This window comes from Colossoma macropomum, unplaced genomic scaffold (genome assembly GCF_904425465.1).
Source record: "Colossoma macropomum unplaced genomic scaffold, Colossoma_macropomum, whole genome shotgun sequence".
NCBI lineage: Eukaryota > Metazoa > Chordata > Actinopteri > Characiformes > Serrasalmidae > Colossoma > Colossoma macropomum.
Genome location: NW_023494793.1, coordinates 2,205,838 through 2,226,607, shown reverse-complemented (window position 1 = coordinate 2,226,607; position 20,770 = coordinate 2,205,838). Strand labels below are relative to the sequence as shown.

Here is a 20,770-nt window from a genome sequence, read left to right as displayed (position 1 = left end):
ATGCAGAAATTTTGGAAAATCAGTGGAATTCCCCTTCACATATCAATAGCAAAAGTAGTGAGTTATTTTGATTGTTACATTATTCTGATGAACTGTTTAAAGGTCTATAAAGGTCTTCTTAATATAAACCTTTTAATCAGAATATAATAAACATGTAGTAACTCATTACCTTTGGGTTTGATACATAAGTACAGGTAAAAGCAAGAACCTTTGTACCTTGCCTACAAATATGTAGGGAATATTTCTGCTTCTACTTTCCCAAAAGTATTCATACCCCCACTCAAGTACAGAAGTGTTGTACTTTTCTACTCCTGGTTATAGAATATCTATCAAGAATACACAAACTGTCCAGCATCAGCCGTCGGCCTGTTTGTTTCCTAGAGAAAACGCCGTAATGCTTGTATGAGCAGGAACACGATTCAACCCACGTCTGCCTTCGTCACACTTTAACAGCTGAAGTCATGAATGTAAGTCAGTGTTACGTTTAGTCCTGCAGAGTGCAGAGCGAATTACTTCAGTACTACCAAGTATCAAAAAATTGTCTTGCGGTATCTTTCAGTACCCGAGTAGTCAGTCATTGCAGCTGTGAGCCAATAAGCATGCTTGTTTAAAATCCAGGCTGCTGATTGGTTGTCTGTTACATTCCATGTCGCTGCTGTCTGAGCAAAACCTTGTATCTCCAAAATGGTAACTTTACAGGAGAAGGAAAAAAACTACTGTACTTCTAATGTAAGTCAGTGAAACCAGATGTTTGTCCAAGTAATTTTGGGCCATTTTTTTTTGCTCCATTTGTCATTAAATTTGCACAGAATGTGCAAAATGTGCAAAAGGTATTTTCAAATTTTGTTAGAAACTGTAAAATGACAAAGTGGCAAAAATGGAGATACAAGGTTTTCATGCAGCAGCGAAATGCATGTTATTAACATGAGTTTCTTGATGACTTTGCAGTCTATTAGTATAGTTTACAGCACCTCATACTTCTGGTTTAAGCCACACCCACTTCCAGTTTGTAATTCTCATCTCACAATCACTGATCTACGTAACTGATCTGCTGACTTTTTTGTGCAAGCAAACACAAACCAAGCTAAACTTCAGAAGCTGATAGTTTCTCTTTGACTGTCTTTTGTCTTGGACTGTATGATTTAAAATACGGCAAACACACGAAAAAATACATAAACAGGCCTTTATTAGATGAAGAAATAACAGTTCTTTACCTCCAGTCATTCAACCTCGAGGAGTTTTTGAGAAAAGTCCCTCCTGTAGACATTGTGCCGTCTTCGACAAGCGAAAGGTTTGTTTACTTGTGTGCAAGAAATGTAAATAAAGTCCGTTTTGTATACACATTCTCTTTTTCTTCTGTGGGAAGCAGGTGGGTGGATCGAATAGACATGGCGGAGAACTCTCTTAAGTTAGTGCCCAGGCTGTTTAGCTGTTGGTCAGAAATAATCGATGGAGACCAGAGAGGGTGATGCTTCAGCCCACGTGGAGGACTTAAGTGAATTAAGGATGAAGGCTTTGGCAGAAAGCTGTGCCAGATGCAGAGGAGTTGGTGGCCTATAGACTCTTCCCAGGACATGAGATCTGTAACAGCAAACATTTCAGCTACTTTTGGCAGCACGAGCTGATGGAGGAGTCCAAAACCAAAATACAGGGTGATTCAAAAAGATTCATCCGATTCCAAAATGATTCATTTCACTTGTGAATCATTACAGATCAGTGCAGTGAACTGTAAATGGTTTAAATGAGCATGAAGTTTATTATGTAATTGTACAAGTTCTCAGTCTGAACCTCCTCCAGCTGTACAGACAACATCAACGCCATAGTCAAACTCATCCCATACTGGATTGAGCATGTCGGGTGTCGCTGCACTCACGGCTCTTTCAGTGCGATTTCGGAGATCATCCAGTGTTGTGGAACCAACGACGAATGCTCTGAGCTGTTGGAGCTTCACTGCCCACGAAAATCACACTGCACAGTTATGACGGATTCACTCTTATTGAAGTGGAGAACGCAGAACGCTTTCTGCTCAGGGGTCTCATCTCCTCTCAGACTGAAAAGAGCCATCTTCCACTGATGGTCAGAAACTCTATGACCCCCTCTTTCAGTTGGATTGTGATTGGTTCCTAGGCGCCTCATGGTTATAAAAATATGGCGCTTTGAAATCGGATGAATGTTTTTACCACCCTGTACGTAACAGTGATGATATATATTCGTTAGGTTGTGGTCACCAACCCTCCTCCTGGTGATGTGCTAACCTGTAGGTTTCACCTCCAAGGCCCAATCCCATTTCACCACTTAGCCCTACCCTTCTGTTTTGCTCATTCATGCTAGGCATAAGGTGTCCCGATTCTTGTTGAGATAGAGGGGTAGGGCGAGTTGCTGAGGCTACATGGCCCTCCAAACAGAGGTTTTTCAGAGATGCTCCAAACAGAAACCCACAAATTTGAGAATTTTCCCAATTAAAAAATTACAATAACCATCATATTATCTTAGTTTAATGTCATTTCAATGTATTATGGTGCCTTTTCTTCATAACAAGCATAAAAATTACTAGTAGTATGCTGATGTCTCGGTGGCTTGCTAAAATTCCTGTTCCACCTTAAATAGTGCAGCAGTTACATTCTGGAGCCTCAGGTATCAGAACTGCTGCTCCATTTAAGGTGAAACGGGAAAATTCGAACAAGAATTTGGAGAATATCTGACTTCAGCTTCGTATCACTGAAGAATTAGGGGTGGGTGATAATAAATAATTGCCCCCCTCTTTGAAGATCATATGATGCCCTAAATGTAACTAAAGCCCAGCAGTGAGGAGCTGAACTTTACCCTCCTCTGCTGTCACTGCAGACTGGCAGGGTCGCCTACAGAGCAGCGCTGGTAGCTGTTAATGAAGTGATGCTCTTTTTATTTGAGGGTCCCATTTCAGAGGGGAGATTTCAACCACTACCCTGTAACTCAGTTCCAAGGGGCAACACTTGAAAACAAGGGGTAGGGGTAAAAATAAGAAATTGGATTGGGCCCAAATCTAACACACTTGATTACCTGGTTGAGGACTTTTCAAGACAGTAGTTGGATCAGTTGTGTATGATTTTGTTGGAGCGAAACTCTGGAGGATGGTGGGTCTCCAGGAGCAGGGTTGTGGACCACAAGTGGTCTTAATATTGGGGTCCAAAAGTCTGAGACCACATTGAAAATCTGGATTTTTGGGGTTTTGTTTAAATCATGGAAATAAATTGAAAATGTGGAAAAGTTATGACAAGAAGAAAACATTGAAGATTCTGCTCTGCGTATCGGTCACTATCCAAATGTAAGGACATTTCTGACCTTGTTGAGGCCACGCTAATGTACAAAAAGGTCATTTTTGTCTTATCTCGTCCATTGAAGCTCGTGTTCAGACGACTCTCGGGTCAATTTGACCTGCTGATCAGAGGCTTTTGCCCAATCTTGTGGTTGCCATGCAGCTTGAGTGCACAGTCATTAAAGCAAAGGGGGCAAAAACTACCAAATACTAAGAAATATTTAAAATATACTTTTTCACTCACATTGTTATGCTAATCTTATCATTTGTGATGAAAAATACTGCATTACATTAGAAAATAATGCAAAATAGAGTCTTTTTCATTAGTGGTCTCAGACTGTTGTACCCCACTATATGTACTCCCTTTAGTATCTGTTGTTCTTATTGATATAGATGCACACTGGACGATGGCAGGGGTCATCAGGTCCAGTCCTGGAAGGCCAGAGACCAGCACAGTTTGGTCATTCCCTGGCTCACACACTCCTGATGCAACTTAATTACCAGGTTTGGTTTTATGCTTGAGCAGGAAGGTCAACAAACTGTGCTGGACATCATCTCAGGACTGCAGTTGATGACCCCTGGCCTGTAGTATTGAGTTTTGATTATTTGCTGTTTCTAGAACTGTACATGAGCGATCATCCCTCCTTTTTCAATCTCACGGCTGAAGAAGGAGAAGCTGGTGCGTATTCTATATCAGTGGTCACCAGCCTTCCTCCTGAAGCTCTGCCTTCCTGCAAAGTTAATCTGTCCAGAAGAACTGGACCGGCGTGGTTAAATAAGCAGAACTTTGTACAAGGGTAGACCTCCAGGCGTGAGCTTGGAGACCACTGGCCTATGTTAAAGTGATATATATATATACCCGCTCCTGAACCTATTCTTTTATTTGAGGTGGTGTACATGCAGACTGGTAGATCGTTTCCTCTGCGGTCCGGTTCTTGAACTGTCCGTGGGCACTCATCTGTCCTTTGTGAAAGAAGGAGAAGCTGGTGCGTACTCTACGTCTGAGGCGCACCTCGGACCCTTCAGTAATCCTCTGTCTTGGAGCTGTAGTTGTAGCTGTCGGTGTAGTTGTAGCTGTCGTTGTAGTTGTAGTTGTAGTCGAGTGAGTCTGTAATCTCAAGCTCAGGTTGGGTGGTGTTTTCCTTAGTAATCTCCTCCACAGGCCCGTAGTCGAACCACAGTGTGGTGCTCTCAGTAGTTGGAGGTATGGTGGTGGTAGGCGTGGTGGTTGGCGTGGTAGTTGTTGGAGGCAGCGTGGTAGTGGTCATCTGGGCTGCCAGCAGCTGTTTTAGACGCTGGCGCCGGAGCCATTGCCGCCGGCGATGAGCTCTGGCGATGTCGGTACGAGAAATTTTGTTACGGATGTCGACCCCACTACTGCCTACCCTTCTACGGCCACCTCTGGGCATGTGGGGATGGCCTTTTCCGGGGTTAAGCACTCGGATGGGCTTGTCACCGTGGAGAGCCAAGATCTCCATAATGCGATCCCAGTTGGACTTGCTGAGCTCAAAGTTGCAGAGGGTGGCGCCGGGTTCGAAGCCGACCACACACATCCGGGTTTGTGAGGAATAGCCATAGGCGCGCACCGTCACACGGTACTCACCAGGGTTCAACAGTCGGAAGTAATCTCCAGCCTCACCTGGGAGAGAGACAGAGCCGTTAGGCGTGCAGAGTGCACAGAGCGAACTGGTGGGGCATACGTTTCCATTACTTGACCACCACATTAGGTTTGTGCTCAACTTAGACTAAAGATACAAACCTTGGACACTAAATGTTTTAGTTGATCGACTACGTTTGGCATAAGGGAGTAAAATAAGTAAACATGGATAAAGTGGGACAGTTAAGCTTGATCCTCTATTAGGGCTTGGCGATATGACAATATATATCGTTATCACAATAAATTATATCACAATACAATATGCTTTTCTGAACTTATTGTGTATATCGTCAGTGCTTGTTGGTCAGAACAATGACTGACTGAATGTTTCACTATAAAGAGAGCAAAGTTAGACCTGTTTAACTGGATTCACTGCCAAATATGGAAAAAATCATAGGTACTTTTTAAATGTAGCACTACTTGCTCTTTTTCTGTGTTCCAACTGCTCAGATGTCTGAAAAAATAAATATTGTGATATATTGTATAAAGTATCGCAATATCATAATTCTGCCATATCGCCCACCTGTATCCTCTATTTTTTTTCTGTATATATACTTCATTGATCTAAAATCATTACCAAAGTCATCCTGTCAAAGTAAACTGTTAAACTGGGTTTTATGTTTATGAAGTCATTACTGGGGGAGGGGCTTCCTCAATCAATAATAATTTAAATTTATGTTTATAGGTTAAAACTCCAGCAGAATCTAGAACATATTTTTTATGTTTTTATTGTGGACAATTTTTCCCACTTACCAGTAACTGGGTGTGGGACAGACATTTGTATATAGAAACATTTTGTGTTTAAATGGTTCTTTGCATGGTAAGATTGTTCTTCAGATTGATGGAGAATGTCTGTTATATGGTTCTTAAAAGCACCAAATGGGGCTTTGCTGTTGTTATAAGCTTGACATCGTCACAACAGAAGGACCCTTTTTGGTGCTGTATAGAACCGCATACTACATTTCCATCCAGAAATGATTTCACCACACATGAAATGGTTCTAGATAGAACTTAAGGTTCTTTTTTAAGAGTTTACTCAAAAACAACAAAGCAAGCTGAAGAGTTTTGGTTTGATTTCTTCCACAGGCTCACAGATATTAGTCATAAATTTAATTCATATGCGTATTACAGTAAAAATAAATAATCATTAAACATGTTCATTAAAGTGGCAGCCTCTGTTTTTACAGTGAAAAAAATGTATCCCAATTTTTGGTCCAAGTTTTGGTCAACAGCGTTTCGTATTTCGTGTTTCATATTTCTTAATGTTTGACTAAACATGAGGGTGATTTCAATCTTTTATGAAGATATGCTGTTAGATATGTGACGCTGAGAGTGCTAGAGAAATTAATATATCTGATAAGCTCCCACTTTAGCGATATTCACCCTATATTAGAAGGAAATGAATTGCCACAAGCACAAATATGGTGAAGACACTCAGGAATTCTTTAATGAAAACACACTGTCTAAAGCAGTAATAGAAATAGCTTGACCTCCAAAAAGCTACCGGTCTCACCTGTCGTGACGTCATGGTTGACTCCCTCCACAGAGACAGAGGCGTTTCGAATAGGTTTGCCGTCCTTGTCAGAAACAACCCCCTTCACACCCCGATGCACCTGCAGAAGATGGAATGGTGAGCGTTAAGTCACCAATGAAGCAAGAATTGGTAAGAATCGCTAATATAAAAGCAGTTTATCTACAGGATATTTGGACCAAACAGTGTTAACAGGGCAGAAAAGCCATCAGAGTGGTTTGGAACCATGCAAAGCATCGATCCAGCAGTGGTGACCCGCTCACCTGCTCCATAAGGGTGAGCAGAGCCTCTCTGTTGTGCTCCCACTCTCTCTGGAGCTCACTCTGATGGGGGAACTTATCACAACCCAGGAAGATGGACAGCTCAAAACAGTTGGTGTGCAGGTAGCTGAAATCATTCATGCCTGAACGAGAGAGAAATTAAAATATGAAATATCTGGACTAAGATAGCACGCTTACTTTTATGAATCAGGTTTTCCATCAGGTGGAAAAGATAAAATATAAAAATAACACAATGGAATTTTTATGGAAACCCCCTACATACTCACTTCCTGGAATGGGCTTCCACTTGGCGCGGTTAACGATTCCCAGACCACGCGTGGGGTCGTCGGTATGACAGCCACCCCGGAAAGTGTTGGTCATCGTGCGGTGAGTGGAGGCGTAAGATATGGCCAGCCAGCGGAACAAGGACTGGTCCTCGACCATCCTGATCTCCTCCTCTGCATCCCCATCTCCATCTGCGCCCTCCCTGTAGCCCTCTGGATAACTCTCCTGATACCCTTCTTGGTACCCCTCATGATACCCTTCAGAATGACCTTCAGGGTAGTACCCTTGGTTCTCCTGATGATACCCTTGGTTCTCCTGATGATACTCTTGGTTTTCCTGATGGTACTCCTGGTGCTCTTGATGGTACCCTTGGTTCTCTTGATGGTACCCTTGGTGCTCTTGATGGTACCCTTGGTTCTCTTGATGGTATCCATAATTTTCCTGGTGGTAGCCATAGTTCTCTTGATTGTAACCATGGGGGTCTGGGTTGTATCCATAGCTCTCCTGATGGTACCCAATGTGGAGGTAAGGGTTGGGTTCCTCTTCCTCCTCCTCATACTGGCGCTTGTACCGGTTTGCCCTGGGGTGTAGCCTCTTCTCCCGTTCCTCAGACTCCTTGGTGAGACGTCGCATGTCGAAGGGGTACGTAACCATCCGCTCCCCTCCTTGCAAGTTTGCGCCTAGAACAAACGAGTGGCTTTCCATCCAGGAGATGAGGGCCCGGGTCTCCACAACTACCTATGGTCACAAGCAACTAAGGTTATTGCTCTGTTTTTCATTACAGCTGGTTCACAGCACTGTCTAGTCCAGGGGTCGATAAATGGTCTTAAACTCTGGAATTAATGTAGAACTGCTAATTCACCCTTTAACCCTGAAGATCAGAGCAGACTGCTGGTCACCATAGCAACACAGACAACAATCTGGCCTACGTAGTAGCTAACGAAAAGGCAAAGAGAGAGATTCAAGATGAACATTGATAGTTTGGAGACAAATGGACTTATTTGCATTTATAATCACTTCAGCTGGTTTCATGATACGTTTCATCTGCACTAAAAAGTTGTGAGGCTGAAGTCAGTTTCTCATTCCACCTTAAATGGTGCAGCAGTTACATTCTGGCACCTCAGGAACATTTAAGGTGGAACAGGAAAATTCAAACAAGAAGCTGGTGAATGAGAAGCAACTTCAGCCTCATAAAAATTGAGAGACTAAGAGACATTTTACAAGAAACTGTTCTACTTTTGGAAAAGTTTCCTGCTGGAGATGCGAGAAAAGCATCTATAAAAGCTGCTATAGCTGAGCTAAAGCTTAAAGCTGAGCAAAGTAAGTCTGCATTTTTGTTTATATTTAATATCCTATATTAGTACATCAGCACATACTGAGACATATTTACAGCCAAGATGGTAAAATGGACATAAAACGTTGTGGCTCCCAAAGTGGTTTGATTTTTGTTGAAAGGATAAAATGGACTAGTCAAATGTAAAATTTAAAAAAGTTATACTTCTATCAAAATAGGTCTTGTTAGAAATACGATATCCAGCATGTCAATTATTTGGAGTATGTTACTATTATATTACGTTCTTTAGAAGCTAGAATATGCCTCGTATCCCTTGTAAAGTTTCTCTTACAGGTCCGTTTTCCGCCAGGTAGCCATCAGGAATAGGCACATGGTGATTTGGGGTCAGTTTGGGCACCATGCCCTTGTCCTCCGCATCCCAGAACATGCTAGTGAGGTCTGGAAAGTTCTGGAAGATGTCAGCGCCATCTTCAGTCCAGTGACCCACTGTCCAGCTGCCCAGCTCCGAACCCTGAGACACAGAGATTGGTGCTGAAGTTTAACAGACGTTTTCAAAAGCAAAAGCTCAAAGTTCCTTTAAGATCTGAAAGCCAATACAAACTAAACGCAAGCCTGACTCATTTTTAATTGCTACCTGGGAATAAAACTGTGCATCAACAGTGGACTGTGAGTAATAACAGACTCAAAAGACAGGATAAATTCAGAGACACAAAGATGCAGAAGGATGACGATTGGGCACTGCGTACTCTCTCAAAGGCTTTCACGTGGCCATCCGGGTTGACTGAAGGAACGAGGTGGATGCGTGTTCCGTCCACCAGGCGGCGCACTCGCGGGTTGCCGTCCTTGTACTCCCTGCACAGGTACTGCGTGAGCAACAGCAGGAGCTCTCGGCCCAGAGCCTCGTTACCGTGGTAACCAGCCGTGTAGCGGAACTCCGGTTCTCCTGGACAGACAGGGAACAGGTGGGTTTGAGTCATAAGCCTTCAGGAGTTTTACAGCTTGGCCTTCGCTGTTAATTTAACTAGTGGCATCAGGAATATGAATGTTTTCAACGTTTTTAATATGCAAGAGTGTCAGAATATCATAGCGATTCCATAAATTTACATTATCACCTGCGGGTACTTCAGACTTCAACCATCTTTCCGTGGTTATTCAACTTGTAGTGTCAAGTTTAAAGAAGGCAAATTATTCATGGGGATATTTTATATTTAAAAGTCAGGCTCACAAAGCAATTCCATTAATTTACATAATAATCTGGTATATCAAACTTTCCAAAGTGCTAGAAGTATCTGCTTCATACCTGCCTTATTTGTTTTTTACCTGAAGAGCCTTGAGATCCATTAGAGAGGCCCATCCTCATTCATCATTAAAATTCTCCCCTTTCTAAGACCCAGTCTACCTCTACTGTTTGTGGAGTTCCTCACCTATCTCGTGAATCCCAGGTTTATCCGAGATCTCCATGGCGTAAAGCTCCCGACCGTTTGAACTGTTGCCCAGGCTGTACAGTCTGGTGATGTCGGGACACTCGTCTGAAACAGACTTCATAAACTGTAACAACAAAAACAGATAATTACTTAACATTAATCTCTTAAACTCTAAAAACATTCAAGACTTTCGTTCCTCACTCATAACTGCACAACTCATATTAGTTCACAGAATAGTTTATAGTCATCACTGTAATATAATCCTTAAGATTACTGACTATATAAGAACCCCTGAGTTTAAGGGATTCCTCTTAGTAATGAAACTGGTTGAAAATCTTGATGATGAGCTTTTTGTATTATTATACTTACTATATACACCGATCAGGCATAACATTATGACCACCTCCTTGTTTCTACGCTCATTGTCCATTTTATCAGCTCCACTTACTATATAGGTGCACTTTGTAGTTCTACAGTTACAGACTGTAGTCCATCTGTTTCTCTGATACTTTGTTAGCCCCCTTTTACCCTGTTCTTCAGTGGTCGGGACCCCCGTGGACCCTCACAGAGCAGGTACTTTTTGGGTGGTGGATCATTCTCAGCACTGCAGTAACACTGACGTGGTGGTGGTGGTGCGTTAGTGTGTGTTGTGCTGGTACGAGTGGATCAGACACAGCAGTCCTGCTGGAGTTTTTTAACACTGTGTCCACTCACTGTCCACTCTATTAGACACTCCTACCTTGTCGGTCCACCTTGTAGATGTAAAGTCAGAGACGATAGCTCATCTGCTGCTGCACAGTTTGTGTTGGTCATCCTCTAGTCCTTCATCAGTGGTCACAGGACGCTGCCCACAGGACGCTGTTGGCTGGATATTTTTGGCTGGTTTACTATTCTCAGTCCAGCAGTGACATTGAGGTGTTTAAAACTCTGATCCACTCGCACCAGCGCAACACACACTAACACACCACCACCATGTCAGTGTTACTGCAGTGCTGAGAATGACCCACCACCCAAATAGTACCTGCTCTGTGAGGGTCCATGGGGGTCCTGAGCACTGAAGAACAGGGTAAAAGGGGGCTAACAAAGTATCAGAGAAACAGATGGACTACAGTCTGTAACTGTAGAACTACAAAGTGCACCTATATAGTAAGTGGAGCTGATAAAAAGGACAATGAGCATAGAAACAAGGAGGTGGTCATAATGTTATGCCTGATCGGTGGTCTCCCCTGGCCACCTCACCTTCTCCATGTCCTCGTAGCTGTGGTGTCTGTAGTCCAGGTCGTCTTTAGATATCACCTCATTCTGACTCTGGTACTGGCTCAGGGGGTCTGAGTGACGGGAAAAACATCAATCACAAATGCTTACATTATTATCAGAAGTGTCTTTATTATTACAATCACTATTATTTCTCACAGTTATTAGAATGATTTCTCACTTGTAGCTCAAAGTTAAGGTCAAAGGTTCTATAACTTGTAGCAGACTTTTTAAAACCAAATCTTGACAGGTTCTTTAAAGAGCAGGGTTCGTATCACAGAGAAGAACCGTTTCACCCTGCAAAAGAACCATATATGATTTTCGACTTGCTATAGTTCTTTATATAACTTTATAACTGCCTTTACTGAAAAACCCTGGAAGAACCGCCTTTTTAAGGGTGAAGAGATTATTATTATTATTATTATTATTATTATTATTAGTTTGAACTTGATGAAAAGTTGTGTGTACAGTCTTATTTTGTGGAAACATAAAACATCTTTTTACAGATAACCTCAAAAAATTGCAACTCCTCCAGTCAAATGACGTTTTATTGATTTTTTTATTGAAAAGTGAAAATAAGCACACATCTTTTACAGGAAACACGCTTAAATATGATATTTGTCTGCTATTTTTACGCATTATTTCTATTTATGTGCTAAGTTTAACATACAACATGTATATAACAGATACATAAAAACAATGTATTTATATATTGTATATAAACATACATTATAAAGGTGCCATAACCTTTTGCACGGGCCACATTTTATGTTTTGTACAGTATTTTAAGTTCCACGTACAGTAACTGTTGATTAAGATGTGCAGTAGTGTGCTCTGTATAGAGGATGTGTTCACCTATTTACACTTAGAACCTCAGCAAAACATGCAATTTGACTAGAGGCGCCCAAACCTTTGCTCACAGCTGTATTTTTGCCATGTATTTTTGTCATTTATTCATATCAAAATAAACCTGTCCATACAGAATGTTAATCAAATGTAAATGTAATTTCTTGCATAACTATGACATAATTATGCAAAGTGGATCAAATATATATTAAAATGACACTAAAAACACTACAATCCTAATAGAGGTAGATGATAAAACAGTATTAGTAATAGCAGCATTAATGGCATCACTGTTATCATTAGTAATATTATGCATATATATGCTGGTTGTTAGTTGTATTATACGTATTTTGGCTGTTATGTGCAGCTTGAAAGCATCAACTACAGGAAGCAACTGAAGGTCAAAGGTGGTGCAGCTCACCAGGCAGAGGGCAGCCCATGACCTCCATCCTCATGCACATGGTGCCGTTCCAGCTTTGGGGCAGGATGCGGATGTAGCGCGCCACCACAGGCTCCACGAACTGAGACATCGCTGGACTGTGTTTATCATTGTTCCCAAAGAACAGCTGAAAAAAGAGAGGGGTGTAGAGGAGGAGGTGGATGAGTAGATGTAGATGGTTTAACCCATTAAGGAAGATTTTAAAAAGTGTCCATTTACACTGATCAGGCATAACATTATGACCACCTCCTTGTTTCTACGCTCATTGTCCATTTTATCAGCTCCACTTACTATATAGGTGCACTTTGTAGTTCTACAGTTACAGACTGTAGTCCATCTGTTTCTCTGATACTTTGTTAGCCCCCTTTTACCCTGTTCTTCAGTGGTCGGGACCCCCGTGGACCCTCACAGAGCAGGTACTTTTTGGGTGGTGGATCATTCTCAGCACTGCAGTAACACTGACGTGGTGGTGGTGTGTTAGTGTGTGTTGCGCTGGTCTGAGTGGATCAGACACAGCAGTGCTGCTGGAGTATTTAAACACCTCAGTGTCACTGCTGGACTGAGAATAGTCCACCAACCAAAAATATCCAGCCAACAGCATCCTGTGGGCAGCGTCCTGTGACCACTGATGACCACCAGTTATCATCTCTGGCTTTACATCTACAGGGTGGAACAACAACACAGGTGCATCTAATAGAGCGGACAGTGAGTGGACATGGTGTTTAAAACTCCAGCAGCACTGCTGTGTCTGATCCACTCGTACCAGCACAACACACACTAACACACCACTGCAGTGCTGAGAATGATCCACCACCCAAATAGTACCTGCTCTGTGAGGGTCCACGGGGGTCCTGACCACTGAAGAACAGGGTAAAAGGGGGCTAACAAAGTATCAGAGAAACAGATGGACTACAGTCTGTAACTGTAGAACTACAAAGTGCACCTATATAGTAAGTGGAGCTGATAAAATGGACAATGAGCGCAGAACACAGTTCTATTAACGTAACACATTTTCAACCAATCAGATTGTGTGGTCGGAACAAACTGCACATGACAGACGCTGCAGTTATGACAACAGAACCTTTCAACAAGCAGTGGTGGACGATTAACAAGGATCTAGGAACCTACCCACTCCGAGTATCCATCATGAAGAACCGTCCATTCTCTACTGTCATTGCTGAAGGCCACGTAGTATGAAGTCACATAGTCGTTTCTAAAAGCAAACGAATACGTTAGCTGTATGTTTCCCTTTTGTTTCCAGGACACGCTCAGACCTCCTCCGTATTAGATGTGGCTAAATGACGTCACTGTTTTGTTTAATTTAAACAGAGTTTCCAGAATCTGTTTTTGTTTCAGACTGGTCTACATGCATATTTTGTAAATCCTCAGATGTGTGTCTGCACAGAACTTTAAACTGTGCTTCTACAGGGAGATTCACTTGAAAGAGGCCCCGAATATTCTGTAATAACTCTTGCTAGGATGAAGCAATCTGAATGACACAATGTGCAATGAGCTCCTCAGTACATGGAGCTTCAAACAAGCCAGGATGCCCCTGTGTCAGAGTGATGAGGTCGCGATGCTTAAGCTCCGTTTGGAACTTCAAGCTGCATACCCCCGTACCCCTTCATGTGTCTGGCAGAAAATGGAGATCACTTCCAGCATCACATGTAATGCAATCGATTACACACACGTCGAGGTATGTAGCGTATTTTTTTGGTTCAGATTGCTTCATCCTAACAGAAGTTACAGCAGAATATTCGGGGCCTCTTTCGAATGAATCTCCCTGTAAATTTGCTTCTATAATTTCCTTAATGCTACTAAACTTTTTAGTATTTTTAGTGCTACAAATGCTACCAGGTAGCCTGAACTGAAGGTTGGATGGACAACAGAAATTAAGGTGGGACTTTTGAATTTTGCAAGCAGCCAGTTCTTTCACTAAGCAATGTAGTTCATTAACAGTAAGCTGCGGTTGCCAAAGCAACATTTGATTCTATGTAACCATTCATTGTTTTTTAATAATCTGGTGCATTAATACAGGATTCAGCTGATGTATGTGGTCATATATGTGTGTATGGATTACCTTTCAATGACTTAAAACATGGATGAACCAATCAGCTTTTAGAACTGTAACTATCTGTTTGTGTATTTGGTATTTCAGTTGACATCAGCACCAAGAAAACTCTCAGTATACTGGCTATACTGGCTGGCGCTGGCCTCTGGACGCTCCTTAGGTGTGGCCATGCTGATGGCTGCGCCAGGAGGTTCATGGAAGCTCCGCACCATTCAGAAAGGATACTTATGTTGTTGTTTGTGTTTATTGTTGTTCTGTGTAGGGGAGCGGGTTTGGTTAGTGTGGGTTGGTGGTCACCATGAGGGTGAAGTGCCCACCCTGCAGGGTCAGTGCCTTTCTGCCCTGGTTTTAAATAAAGAGCACTTCTCGTGGTGGAGCTCGTGTCTTACTCTACACCGACACATACGACGAATAAAGATCCTCATTCAGTATATCTCACTCGATGGGATCGTCTCGGCCCTGTGTGATGACCCCGGTGAATTCTGTGAGTGTCCGAGCGTCCAGTTCGATCCAATGGACTTTGTCATCCTGGTTACCGCACCACGCCCCTCCGTTCATATCGTCCTCATCTCCAGACGCCTGTTCGGTAACAGTCAGAGAGACAAGAGCAAACATTCAAATAAAATGAGGCTGATTACTGTAGTGCAGTGCCTCTCAGCTCAGGCCGTGGGGGCCATTCTAGCGGTTCCACATCGTTCCTCTAACCAAATATGTTGGGAACTGGGATAGACTGGGATAATGTGGAACAGTCAGGTGGGCCCCAAGTCAGTGTAGTCTCTGTTTATTTACCTGAATATTAAGGCGCGCCCTGTGAGGCCCGTAGCGATGATGACTCATGGATGATGTCAGCAGCTGGTCAGCATCCACACGATGAGACTCCATTCCAAGAGGAGGACAGACTGAAAGAAGGAGCATATTTTACATCACGACACACTTATTCCTCAGAAGTTGCAGGAATTACCGCCAAAAACGATATGAGGAAAGCACAGATTTCAAACCTTCAATCCGAACCACATTTTTGACCTCAGGATGGTTTAAATTTGATGAAAACTTATTGTTGTGTGTAGACATTTCGTAGAAAGAACACTTTTTGACAAATTTCTGTAATTTTTGACAAATTCGGGGTGACAAAACATTTTATATCAGAATAATCAAAGACATCACGATACACAATATACATCACAATATTTAGTTTTCCTGAGATTTAAGTAGTTGGAACACCAAAAATAAGATAAGATAATCCTTAAAAAGGCACTCAAGAAAAGTACAAGAAGTAACAAGAAGAGAATTAACAAACGAGATAAATAACCTAATTAATTACTTAAAACGGTTACAGTTTCTTACTTATTACTGTATAAACAATATATATGATACTAAAGATAAAAAAACCTAAGATAAAAAATATAAACTCTATCCTTCACATAAACTCTATTCACAAAAATTAACAATATAAACATTATTGTTACGGGACAGCAGGGAGGCGGACCCAAGAGCAGAGAGGAAAACCCGTGAGAAATGGGTTTTAAACGAATTTATTGAAGTGATGGAGTGCGAGTTTGGTGATCGCGCACGTTGGAGTTGAGGCTGATCAGAGCCAGGCTCAAACCGCCAATGTAATGATGGGCAGCCTGGGGAGTTACTGCTGCGCCCCCAGGAAGCACAGGCAAAAACAGGAAAAGACCACCTCACTGAATGTAATGAAATAAAAAAGGCGGGAATAGGGCAAACAAAAGGGACGCTGACAGCAGCGATTTCAAACAAAGGTGTTCTTATGTGCCGTCATGTCTCTGCCATGTGCTTTTGTTTTGGTTTCCAGCTCCGCCCTTTCGTCACACCCCACACCTGTGTCGTGTTATAGCCCCGCCCACTGACTACTCCCAGGTGTTTCTTGTTGGTGATCACAGTATTTACACCCCCTTGTTTCTGTATTATCTTGTCCTGGCATGTTTGCTCTTTGTTCAGTTGTAGCTTTGGTGTGGTGTTAATTCGTCCAGTGTTTATTAGCTGAGTATCATGCTCTTTCTGTGTTTTATCATTTTTCCTGTTTGTTTAGTGTTCCTGGTCCCTTCATTTTTCTATTGATTCTAATAAAAAAGACATGCATGTCGCTGCTGTCGGAAGAAAACTCTCGTATCTCCGAAATGGTGACTTTACTGGAGAAGGAAACACCTACTTTACTTTTAATGTCAGTCAATGGAACCAGACTTTTTTCCCAGGCATTTTTGGGTTGTTTCTTTTGGTCCATTCATCATGAAACTGAAAATGGAGATACGAGGTTTTCTTCCGACAGCAGCGATATGCAGCTTGCTTCGTTTCCTGCTCACTCTGCGTTACAAATATCCCCAGAAAAGCATACTGTGATGTAATTTATCATGCTAATCATAAAATGTTGTCAGGCATCAGACGTGTAGGCTTAATCCTGTCATTACCAAACGTAAATAAAAAGTGAATTCATTATGGCCAGGGCCAAAGTTTAATTACACACTTCTACAACCTAAGAATAACTCAATCAGTTTGCACTGAAGTCCCTGTAGTGAATAATAAGCCTCAGTGTTTAATAAGTCTGGGGTTTTAGGGGTTAATCAGCATATCACAGGGTGTTTACTCAAAATGTGTGGTCAAAGAAATGGACGAAGGGGGTCCTGACAAGAAGGGTAAACAGCCTAATTCACGTGTCTGTCAACAGCAGCGCAACAACAGAATCCCCATATTCCCCATTCTGAGCGTTTGCCGTGATGAGCACATGCGTGACCTGTGGCTTGGAGGGTTTGCTGTGCGCTGTTTTGATTCGGAATGAAACCATTTTTATACATCTGGTCCTGGAATGTTTCAAAGTTCCCTTTGAAAAGAAACAGCTGTGGAATTGGGACACGGATTTGGCCGGATATCGTCTGAATCAATCACTCAAAACGAACGAAATCCTCACTTGTACAGAGACACGGTCAGTAATGGGCAGTTTGCATGACCTCGCAGCTGCTTTGTTGGGAACCTGCTCTCTGGAACGTGTCTCAGGTGCGATGACGCCGGGTCTGGTTGGGGATTTGGAGAGTGTGACTTGGCTTGGAAGAAAGCTTAGTTTAACAGGGCTTCCAAGGTTCTGCTAGAGGGAGATGACGGATCGCTCCATTTCGGGACAGAAACAACAGCCAGACGACTGGAGCTTTTGTATCACATTACTTCTAGGTTCTGACACAAGCTTGCTGTGGCCTACAAATGACATAACGCTCGGCACCGGGCTCAAAAACAAGCCCAGACCCTTTACGTCAAGAGACATACCTGAACAGATGTGTAGTTTGGTGGACAAACTCAATTTCACAGGTTCCCTCCTTACCACAAACCCTGCTGATCAACTGAGACGTTTCACTTCATTACACTCTTAAAAGAGAGGGTGCTTCAAGGGTTCTTTAGTAAAGAAAATGGTTCTATATAGAATCATGACCACTCAAAGAACGCTTTGTATGATTAAAGGTTCTTTGCATCTTGAAAATGTTCTTCAAATTGATGGAGAATGTGCTGTAAATAGTTTTATATAGACATTTTTGAAAAGGGTTCTATATAGCACCCACAAGGGTTCTTTTATGTTATGGTGTTAACCTTGTAACTACAGCAGAACACTTTTGGGCGCTATAAAGAACCATCTATAGTACATTCATGCACATAAAAATTTGTTTTTACCGAGGGTTCTTTAGTAAAGAAAATTGTTCTACATAGAACCATAAGTACTTTGCATGATTAAAGGGTTCTTTGCATCATGAAATGGTCCTTCAGACTGAGGGAGAATGTGCTGAGGGAGAAAGGGTTCTATACAGCACCCAAAAGGGTTCTTTTATGTTAGGGTGTTAAGCTTGTAACAATAGCAGAACACTTTTGGGTGCTACACAGAACCATCAATAGCACTTTCATTTTTCAAGGGTTCTTAAGTAAAGAAAATGGTTCTACATAGAACCATGAATACTTTGCATGATGAAAGGGTTCTTTGCATGGTGAAAGGGTTCTTCAGACTGATAGAGAAAGTGCTACAGATGGAGCCTTTCAAAAAAGGGTTCTACACCAAAAAGCGTTCTTGTATGGTTATAGGTTTGTATCATAACAATAGCAGTGCTTTGTAGAACATTTTTCAAAAAGGTTCTATGGAGTACCATATACAACACATTCTCCATCAATCCAAAGAACGCTTTCATGATGCCAAGAACACTAACCATGCAAACGGTTCTTTGAGTGTTCATGGTTCAATTTAGAACCATTTTCTTTACTAAGAACCCTTGAAGCACCAGCTTTTTGAGTGTAGTTTTGCACTGGAGCTACAAAGCTAAAAAATATACCCCTAAAATAAACTCAGAAAAAAGGTCCAGTCATTCTGAGTGTGTATCTATAGCATAAGCCCCGCCCTCTCTCCATATATTTTACTAAGACACACCCAGATGCCTTGTTTGGACCCCTGACAGTGGCTCCCACAAAACTACTATTTTAAGGGCCCATAACTTACATTGTTCTTGTATCTTATTTTTTCTCCCTGATGTCCACTTTTACATTTTTTATGGTTTTATGTACCAAAAAATAATTCACTTTTACATGATAACTAATGGATGATTCGTCATGTAAAAGTGCCCTTTCTTTAGCCTTAGACTCAAACAGGCTGTTTTTGTTACCATGTCTTTAAGGCTTTGTTCAGACTCCCAGCCCAAATCTGATTTTTGGCAGATCCAGATTGTTTCCAGACTAATTTTTGATAGTCTGGACAGCAAAATACCACATGAAATCTGATTTTTGGCAGAAAAAAAGAGTTTTTTACGAAGACTCTGACTCACCAGTGTTCTCTTAGGTGGGATTTGTTCTTAAGAACAGAATCTACACACTCAAGAGCACAAAGGTGGTAACAGTTCTGCGCTTTAAGAACACGTCGTGAATCTGACGCAGACCTTTTCTTAGGATCTTTCTCAAGAACACACGAACAAACTTAGGAAGATGTTGGCAAATGAGGGCCAGTGTTTACTTACGACATCAAATTCTTTCGAAAAAGTGGGTCAAATATGGTTTGACATGATATGGGCCCTTTACACTGTGGTTAGTGGTTAGTATAGCATAGTGGGTAACATCTCTGCCTTCTACACTGTAGACTGGGGTTCAATTCCCTGCCTGGGTAAACACCCTACACTATACCAGTAAGAGTCCTTAGGCAAGACTCCTAACACTACCTTCACCTACCTGTGTAAAATGATAAAATTGTAAGTCGCTCTGGATGAGAGCATCTGCCAAATGCCATAAATGTAAACTTCTAACTTAAACCTTAAGCTTTTTTTTCAATACTGTACTGAAATTGTTACACCTTTAGTAGTTAATTAGTAAAGGTAAAACCCTGTGGTGACACTTTCTATGAATGTCACGTTTGTAAGCATCTATAAACACAGTCATATGTTATAATTAATTCTTAAGGCATCATAAACATGGCTATAAATATTTCTAAAAATGCATTACTTGTTATAGCCATACTTATTATGCATTATGAATTGTAGTACTGTTCATAAATTACTAGAGCTCATAAGTCGTATTTGTCCGCTCTAAGTAAAGTGAAGCGTACTGTACTAAAGCCTCCTCCAGTGTTCAGAGTGAAGCTTCAAGTTGAAGTATTTACTGAAGGATTTACTGAAACACTAAAACATCACAGTAAAGCACATTACAGGCTTCAAATGTCAGAGTTTAAACTAGAGCTGCCATCAGTGTTTTACCCAATGTGGGAAAGGTAATGTACACCACCGTTAGCTTGGAGCTAACTTAACACTGCATATCCAATAGAACGCTAGCAGAAATTAGCAATACTGTACTGTAGTGTAGGGATGTTACAGACTGAAGGGTTCTAGCACTTGACGTTAGAACCAGTGATGGAACAAATTACAATGACAGCGCTCTACTATCTCGCCTCTCTCTCTCCAGACCTTCACTCCACAGTGACTTCACGCTCAGTGTGATGTCAGAGGGGGTTCAGGAAAGGGCTGATGGGTACTTGGTTTGCTGTGATGTAACATAACATTTAAAGTGAGAGCGCTGGGTAAGAAAAGCTCACTGTAGTAATAATTCTAGGCTGGACAGCCAGTTTGGAGCATCTGAATATTCAGGACTGAAGATGCAGCTTTAACAGCACCAGCACTGAGAAACACTGGAAATCTCAGGGTGTAAATAAACTTTGTATTTATCTTTACTTTACACTCTCCAAGCTGGGACTGACCTCTTTGGCACTGACAGTATAACATGTTATTAACACTACTTACAATGCATTATATTAAAAATTCATAATGTATAACACACATGGCTATAAAGTGTAATTCATTTTTACAAATATTTATAACCATGTTTATAATGCCTTATGAATACATTATAACATGTTATAAATGTGTTTATAGATGCTTGCAAACATGA

The 20,770-nt window shown here is 41.7% G+C and overlaps 1 protein-coding gene across 2 annotated transcripts in view; it reads right to left on the bottom strand.

Moving 5' to 3' along the window:
• Positions 1–1,169: 1,169 nt before the first annotated feature.
• si:ch1073-459j12.1 (inactive carboxypeptidase-like protein X2) overlaps positions 1,170–20,770 on the bottom strand; it is a 55,326-nt gene continuing 35,725 nt past the window's right edge. For both annotated transcript variants that reach the window (XM_036578195.1, XM_036578194.1), the window contains exons 11-22: positions 15,146–15,255; positions 14,796–14,935; positions 13,414–13,498; positions 12,268–12,412; positions 10,986–11,074; positions 9,747–9,870; positions 9,069–9,265; positions 8,654–8,833; positions 7,031–7,766; positions 6,747–6,886; positions 6,466–6,565; positions 1,170–4,934 (exon numbers count right to left, since the gene is read on the bottom strand). In XM_036578195.1, the coding sequence (XP_036434088.1) occupies positions 4,318–4,934; positions 6,466–6,565; positions 6,747–6,886; positions 7,031–7,766; positions 8,654–8,833; positions 9,069–9,265; positions 9,747–9,870; positions 10,986–11,074; positions 12,268–12,412; positions 13,414–13,498; positions 14,796–14,935; positions 15,146–15,255 (2,663 nt within the window). In that variant the 3' untranslated portion in view covers positions 1,170–4,317. The remainder of the gene's footprint in view (positions 4,935–6,465; positions 6,566–6,746; positions 6,887–7,030; positions 7,767–8,653; positions 8,834–9,068; positions 9,266–9,746; positions 9,871–10,985; positions 11,075–12,267; positions 12,413–13,413; positions 13,499–14,795; positions 14,936–15,145; positions 15,256–20,770) is intronic.